This window comes from Gossypium arboreum, chromosome 11 (genome assembly GCF_025698485.1).
Source record: "Gossypium arboreum isolate Shixiya-1 chromosome 11, ASM2569848v2, whole genome shotgun sequence".
Classification (NCBI taxonomy): Eukaryota; Viridiplantae; Streptophyta; class Magnoliopsida; order Malvales; family Malvaceae; genus Gossypium; species Gossypium arboreum.
Genome location: NC_069080.1, coordinates 22,926,988 through 22,935,525, shown reverse-complemented (window position 1 = coordinate 22,935,525; position 8,538 = coordinate 22,926,988). Strand labels below are relative to the sequence as shown.

Here is an 8,538-nt window from a genome sequence, read left to right as displayed (position 1 = left end):
CATTAAAATTTAACAATATAGATTTAACGACTATTGTACGAGAGAAAAATAATTCAGCAGATTTAACAATTATTGTAATAAAAGGATATTGTTAACAACAAGATGATTGTTGATTTCAATTTTTACTTTCCTGAGTGTTTAAATCTCTAAAAGAATATATCTCTAAAGTTAATTCTTTAACTTTGATCTTCACTAGCATTATTGACAAATTTAGATCTCTCTAGTAATAGATCATTACAAATAATTGTTTAGTGATTGAAAATTAATGAAATAATTCCAAATCAAGAAAAAACCCAGTTTAGAGAAATTTAACTATGTTGATACAATGGAAAGAAGCTCAGAAAATAAAAATTATAATTAAATAAACTTATCAATATTTATTTATAAATCCTCAAATATTTTATTAGTTTACTTATTGTGAGGTGATTTAATGTAGTTCAATAATGGTGCATAAGACTTTTAGACTTATTAAATATTAACCCATAAAAATAATAGAGAAACTTGTTTAGTTGGTAAAAGGGGTAGTACACACATAACTGAGATATTATTGTTTCCGGTACCAACGCGATGGCATTGGTTGGGATCTTCCGAGCAACTCTCAAATCCAAATGGGCAGTAGCAGAATGTTTGCTGTCCCATGAAACCGCAGGCTCCACCGGAAGCAATGCAGTTCCCACATGCATTTGAATCCTCCTTCCATTGCACCACGAATCCTGTTTCCAGGGCTCCTTTCAAATCAAAGGCGTGATTGGTATGTCTTTCCAAGGAAGTTTTAAGAATGGGAACATTGACAATTGCTGAACATCACTCTGGATTTGATATTATTTGCTATTACTTGCAAGGGAAGTGTCCAAGACTGGATGAGATGGAAAATGGGCAGTCATAAAACAGAGTAACAGTGGCAAAGTTGAGTAAACACCTTAAAATCTAGGATCCAATCTTGACCTGGAGATGGACAAAAACCACTAATAATGAACTCCTCACTCGGACTTTTTAGAATTAGACGATCATATCTGATGTCCAGCACTTGTCTTTTTCTTTGATTAGTTGTTACAATATTAAAATATGATTGCTTTGAGCTTACATTATCTATTATTTATTCGTAAACAAGTATAATCTATCATTGTTATGTCACTTTAAATGAAATGATCATTTTGGAAGTAAGAGTTCTAGTTTGTGGTTGATCAAGTTGATTATGATATTTGTTTTAATGTTCTTATTAATCATCTCTCTTGTTATACCTTCAAACAAATATAATCTATCATTCCTAAATATTGTTTTATTGTTTTTTTTTTAAAGAATGAATAGGCCATTTGGGCGGATCAAGTCAAGCTTAGACTTTGAAATTTTATGAAATCAAGCTTGGGCTTGACCTAGTTCATAAACACTTCTACTTGATAGTGACTTGTTCGAGAAAAACCTACGAAGTGTCCCTTTAGGAAATCAACTTACCCCTTAATGGGTTAATATTGTCCCCTATGAGAGGAGGGTTGCCTTTTGACTCTACCAAGAGGTCGAATGCTTGAAGAGGAGATGATTTTATATAGTGTAAGCACTTCATCGGATGCTTGAGAAAGCAAACTATGTGTGTTATGCGTAATTACCTATCAAGGAACATATTTGTGTTTAGTGAGATCTAAACATATGCTATATAGCATATAAGAAAGTATTGGGTAAAAATACAACCACTTGGGCTCGGTAGATTATACTTTTGAAATTGCTTTCGATGAAATTGACCTCCCCTCAACAAAAAGAAAAGCGCCCTATCAAACGTCTAACTAGGCACTATCACTCTATGAATCCACTGTCTTTTGAAGAACTTGAGCTCTAAGAAAAATCGAGAAACAAAACCTATCCCAAGGATAATATCAATCCGTTTCAAACCTTTTTCGGGAAGTTATCCTCAACAATTGACTGTTTTATTTTATTTTACCAAGGCTTCTTTGGATTCCATCTTATCCTTTTGAGTATATATTTTTCTATTCTCACCCAGGTTGTTTGAATCGAATCAGATCAATTGGTTTGACTAGAAATTGAGAATCAATCTAAAGGGGAACATTAGACCAGTTGATTTGTGAATCAATACAAACCAATTGAATCGATTTTTTTATTTTTTAAACAATTTTTTAATCAAGCCGTACAAATTAATCAAACCAATCAAATCAATAACCTAACCGATTCAACCATTAGTCCAATTCTAAAAACTTTCAATTCTAAGCACAAACATTGAACATAGCAATGCGACTGCACCTAAAAGATTTCACTAACTATTTAAGCTCTAGTGCAACTGATAACCATCGGTACCGAATTAACTAGACAAAATCGATTAACTCGATTTAATGTCCAAATTATGAAAAGAAAGCTGGAGAATTTTAAGCTACGCCACGGCACATTCTTGGACTGTTTTGACTTTTGAGCAGTGATAGGGTCATTGTTTAATCCATCATACTAGATTATGTTTAAGAAAAAAGAAGATAATAAAAAATACACACAACGATCATCATGTTGGTGTTTAAAATTTCAACACAGTAATGTTCTGCCAATACGAAAAAGAAACACACGAATACATAGCCCAAAACCAGTATATTTTCATTCAGATTCGGACTGTTTGATTTCACAGATATGGATTTATAATGAAAGATTTTTTAAAACTTGAATTCCACTTTGTTTGATCTGAAAGATACATACAGAAAAATTATAACATTTTATGAGAATCATCACACACTCATTCTCAAAACATTACAAAAGCTCAAGATTAAAAAAGGAGTAAATTACCTCAAACAGGATACATCTGCATGCTTTTTTTATTTTTAACATGTTCTTTGTGTAAGTAATCACCAAACTAAGCCCTTTTTTCGTCTAAACCTATCAACACGGTCTGTGCTCATTCGAGACTTCTCAGGCTTATTTGACTTCTTAGACTTCTCCAGTCGACTATCTAAGCTGTTTCTAGAAACTTCTGGAAGGTCAGCATCCAGTTTAAAAGTATCCGAAGTTCCACCATCAGGTGGTTTTGTCTGATTGTCAGAGTTCACCGCTATTTTTTCAGAACCATTTGTGGCTGCTTTTGATTTATGTAGAGACAGTACAAATTTCTTCAAATGTCTAATGAATTCTGGGTAGAGCTCCAGATTGCAATGTCCTCCTCCGTTTACCCATAAAGGATCGTACTTATTCTTGCAAAGCTCCCAAAGCTGTTTACCATGGGAACAATCAACCACTTCATCAGCTGTCCCCTGCCAACAGAAAATGAATTAAATATAAAAAAAGGAAACTAGTGCAAGCTTTCCTTGGATGTCACGACCTGTATGCTGGTCCATGACATGTAGATGACCTAACTTGTCAAAGGCTCAAAGCTAACCATGGTCTCTACTCACCCTAAATTGATAATGTAAAGGAAAAACGAGAACTATATCGAACAGCTCTAGTGCGGGGTTCAAAGACCCAAAAAGGCTCAAATTTATCTGTTTCTCTCCAGTCACACACACATTCACTCTGTTTCTTAATGGTCTTAAATTCTTGAAACCTAAATGTATGGCACAATACGAAGTGCTAAAAGATAAATTAATTCATTGCAAACTCTAAAATGAAATTGGTACTAGCAGAAAATGCTGTTAAGTTCATTAATTTAACATCAGAATCTCAATAATCTATTTATAGCCAGAACAATATAACAATCTAGAGTGATTAAGCTAAAGCACTTGAACGTGTATGAATATTCATTTAGAGCAAGTATTTTGATTGATAAATGACCCGGGATGTTTTTGTCAAGATTGAATTTTCTTGAAACCAAATAGGTTCTTTGTGTAAAAAATGCCAAACACTGCTGAAATACTTAATTACCAGAACCATATAACAAATATTAACGTGTCAGATAAACAGAGGCTAGAGAAAGAGAAGGGAGATAATGGTGATGAAACAAGATGAAGAGGAAACAATGGAAGTGATACTTACATGAATTACCAAAACCTGACAGTTCACTGCTCCAATTTTGTCAATATTCTGAAAATTAGAATGGGAAAAAATCGGTAATGAAGGTCAACAAGACAAAAGAAAATATAAAAACAGTGAAAAATGCAGACTTACCTTATAAATGTCAAACCAGTATGTCCTTTTGACAGGGTACAATACTCTCATGCCAGACAAAATTGGGCTATGAAGAACAACGCCTCTCAAGTTCGGCAAACGAGAAGCAAGATCAACTGTAGGTCCACTACCAACTGACTGACCATACAATATTAACTGTTCATCTTTAACTCCATACTCTTCCTTAAGGCACTTATAAGCTGCATCTATGTCTGCATATGTATTACACTCTGTTGGCTGTTTCAAATAAAAGAAGGTGACTATTAGAATACAAGTTTTTAGCAAGCAGTAAGATGTTCGTTCATTATGTACAATAAATCAGAATGACATGACTGCTCAAATCTTGATACACATTGAACATAGCCAATTAATGAGAGAGCCCGACAGTACTAGCAAGAATTTAACTAGTGTGTAAGATATCAAAATTAAGGATTAAAAATAGAAGCCTGAAAACATTTCTATCAACCAATACATTTAGATATTATATAATAAAGAAAAACTGCCCAACAGGCTTATTACACTCAGAGCAAAACTATTGCAATAAAATGAACACTGTTCTATTAGCGGAAAAGGAGGAAAGGATTGGCCGAAAGATAACTGTGTAATTATTTAAAATGCCCATTATGATAGTTGAATTGCTACAGCTAATATGAATAAAGGCAACTTTTGCTCCTGAAATTGGCAACTAGAGAAGAGAAGCAAAGAGACCTACCTTTCCAGTTGATTGTCCATAGCCAGAATAATCATACCTAGAAAAGAATGAGTGACATTAGGAACAGAAAACAAATGAATATATATATGATAAATGGCTAGACTAAAATAGACCTATCAAGCAAAAAGATGATAAAACATTTTCTTTTCAGGAACTCTAATTATCTGTACAATCATGTCATGTCTAAAAACAATCCCAAGAATAATTTATAGGATAAGATATCTAAAAGTTCCTTTTTGCATTATAATTCACAAAACTTTGGAATGCGCTATACATCTAAGGATTGAAGACTCCCTTGATCAGTTTCTTCTACAAAAGTCTCCACAGGAGAATAATATGCTCAGTTATTTAAGTTCAATAGATAATGCAAAGTCAGTGCCTGCTTTGAAAGCAAACTTTTCTAGTTTTCTCTTGGAAAAATTTTATCTACAAGGAAGCATTAAGCTTGCTTTTTAATTTTTAAAACCTTCCTGGCTGTTTACATAGTTATGGAGAGCACCTACAACAAACATCAGAAGTTTGACAACAGACAGAAGACAATCATTTCCAAGCTGCCAACCTTGTTATTTATAAGAACAAGAGGACGCATATCAGCTTAAGTCACAAAGAAATTTGAGTTACCATATCAGAGTTAATAGTTACCATAAGGCAACATTCAAAGATCCAACTTGACAGTACAGCAATTACAGCCCTAAAACACTAAACTACCGCTGAAAAACTTCTTATAAATCATTTTCTAGAAGTAGAAACAGGGCCTAAAAGAACTTCCTTACAGAAGTGATTGATTATTAAGTCAGTAAGAAAAGCTAGCAAATATTATTATTTGCATTGTTCATACATTTGCATAACATAATCTAACATAACTGAAATAACATAATTAATAATTATCAGTCATCACTTTGGAGGTTAGGTGATAATAATTTAGTTGCTACAACTTTGCAGTCCGCCCAAACAGCATGGAGTTGTACTCTGACCAATCAACTACACAAACAAGAAATTTGACCTTAAAAAGGAGAATGTTTCCTTCTCTTTTCTTTCGCTTGATCCCAATTTTGCACCCTGACCAATCAACTGTACAGACAGTATGGCTTGAGCTAGTTGCATGGGATCCTAAATTTGACCTTAAAAAGATAATGTTTCCTTCTCTTTTAGCACTTTATCCCAGTTATATGTCATCAATAAATTCTGTAGTATATCTTTAAGTCGTAGTAAAAACTTACATGTGACCACCTAATTACACAAACAAACCTACCTCCATTTACATTTTTGTCCACTGGCATGACAAACACTATGCTCATCATACTCATACTGCAGTCCGAGTTACTAAATATCTAGCTTTTCCAAATGAACATAGATAAGCAACAATGAGAAGATCCCATCAACTTCAAGGATTGATGGTAAATATAGAATAAAAGTTCTGGATGTGGTAATGGCAGAGAAGGAAGGAACAGAAGCAGAATAATTCATAAACATGGGAATTTATAGGAAAATAATGCAGCAGCATAATAGAACCTAATAATCAAAGGAAGTCAAGATTGCATTGTTCCACAGTCTACAATAGGACACAATAAATTTAAGCATCCCTAATAGTATTCAGAAGCATAAAATAAAAGCTAGAATATTCAAAACTTGAGAAATGTCTCTTCAGTTAGTCATAATGCCTCAATAGTAACATAGGGCTATTATGAAGGTGTGACCTATATTCTATAGAAACAGAACATCCAGTTAAAGAACTACACACTTCTCGAACATTCTAATCATGTGCCTACAGTTTTTCTTTTTTCTTTAACAACATTGCCTGCATGTCACTGTCCTTAGGTCTTCGGCATTAACATCGAAGCACTATTTGCAAAAATGTATAACCAATAACATAAAGCTTCTCAATAACAAGCAAGTAACCGTAACTAATATGACCCTGCCATAAACCATCTTCTTCAACATTGCCTTCAGTCCACGATCAGTAAACAGAAAAAAAATATATATATCCCAGAGTATTTAAATCATGTTTGAACAGTATCCATGCTCAATAATATTGCAAAATTCCGCACATTGAAGAAACAATAGAAGGAAAGGAGAACAAATAACCGGTCACTCCTAAGAAACTTTAACTCAACAACATCGCCTTCACCAGTAACTCTTTGACCAAGTCTCTCTTTCTCCTATATTTTTTTTTATTCTCTCTCTCTAGACTGCACAAATGAAGCCAATTAAAGTAAAACCATTAGCTCAATCTTACAACATACCATAATCAGCATAACTTTCACTTACTGATAACCAGAATCTCTGTTCTTCCCCTAACTAGCTTCAACCTCAATAATACAGCTGAACATGAGGCAAGCAAGTTCCACTTCACCAGAATTTTCCAACACTTATAGAACCCTAAATCCCCCAAAATCACAAGCAAATCAGACCAAACCCCAACGAACTACTTTACTAAGCTAAAAGAACTCTAATACAATTAAAACAGTAAAAGCCTAGGAAGCCAACTTAAAATATCATGTTCTATATGTTGCAAAAATTATGAAAGAAAATAAAAATACCCCATAAGATTAACCCGCAAGCGATTACACAACTCGACGAAAAGCTCAAACATTTGTCCTAAATCAGCGGCATTTCCATGAGAATACAAGAGAGTAGCGGAAGCCTTGGGGTGTTTTATATGGACGGCGACGATGTCGTTCCCGCGGCGCGTGCGTAGCTTCAAGACGTTGACACTGTCCCTCCTCGGTACCTCTGGTATGTAAAGCTGACCAGCGCATAACTCGTCCTCTAGCACTCTATATGACGGCGGATTTGGCGGGAAGAACGCAAATTTCGCGGCAATCGAAGACGTTACTCCTCCCATCTTCTTCTTAGCACCAAACGTTGTTCATCCTTCATTAAAATTACCAAAATAAGTCACCCTCCTCAGAAACCTCAAATCTTAATCACCAACTTCCAATCTCCTTCAGATCTTTTTCATTTCATTTAAGATAGAAGGAAAATGAAAGAGAAGGAAAATGAAAACGAAAAAGGTGGCGCGTGGAATGGTAATGGAGGCGCGTTGAGACGGGAGCTGCCGTAACGAAGCGAAGTTTCTTTAAATGTTTTGAGAGCTGGGAAATGTCAGCTAAATGGGATTTTATCCATTAAAAGGGAGGTAGGAAAAAGCAGGAAGGCGCGTGGGCGTGAGCGTGAGCGTGGGTATAGGAAGGGTCGCCTGACGGCGACTTTGACAAATGATATGCACATGGCATGTATGTATGTATCTCTTTGGATCTTTAGTCACTTCGCTAGAATGATGGCCGCTTTGCATGGATCACTTTTATTTTAATAAATTCAAATAAATAATTAAAATTAAATATTGATGTTCTCTTCTGCTATGTTTGAGAATATGTTTTCATAATTTAGACTAAATAAAATATATATCTGAAATTCGATTTGAAAAATATTTATGACTATTATATTTATAATTTACATTTTCTTGAATTTTAAATATTTCCTATAGATAAAGACCTAAATTAACTAAATTTAACTACATTGTTATGACTTCTACTTACCAAACGGTTGAAGATTAAAAATATAAACTAACCTTCAACGAATAATTGGTTTGTTTGAAGTAATAAAACTCCATTTTGACTTATAAAACAATGTTAAAAAGATTTTGGTTCTCGTAGGATAGGTTTAGATAGATAATACGTTTATTTACAATTAGTGTAAAAAATAGCAGTGACGATAAAATTAAATACGATAATATTACT

At 34.0% G+C, this 8,538-nt stretch overlaps 1 protein-coding gene across 1 annotated transcript; it reads right to left on the bottom strand.

Moving 5' to 3' along the window:
• Positions 1–2,627: 2,627 nt before the first annotated feature.
• Positions 2,628–8,103, bottom strand: LOC108473873 (uncharacterized). Its single transcript, XM_017775671.2, has 5 exons — positions 7,339–8,103; positions 4,799–4,835; positions 4,087–4,323; positions 3,955–4,002; positions 2,628–3,236 (listed from the first exon to the last, which is right to left on the bottom strand). The coding sequence occupies exons 1-5, from the start codon at positions 7,641–7,643 to the stop codon at positions 2,835–2,837; spliced, it is 1,029 nt and encodes a 342-aa protein (XP_017631160.1). The 5' UTR covers positions 7,644–8,103; the 3' UTR covers positions 2,628–2,834.
• Positions 8,104–8,538: the final 435 nt, after the last annotated feature.

Bases quoted from the DNA above. Each gene is read 5' to 3' on its own strand.
- LOC108473873 (XM_017775671.2), bottom strand. From the start codon at position 7,643: ATGGGAGGAGTAACGTCTTCGATTGCCGCGAAATTTGCGTTCTTCCCG. The intron at 4,003-4,086 runs GTAAGTCTGCAT...TCTAATTTTCAG, and splicing joins ACTGGTTTGACATTTATAAG to AATATTGACAAAATTGGAGC. The intron at 3,237-3,954 runs GTAAGTATCACT...TTCTGTTGGCAG, and splicing joins GTCAGGTTTTGGTAATTCAT to GGGACAGCTGATGAAGTGGT.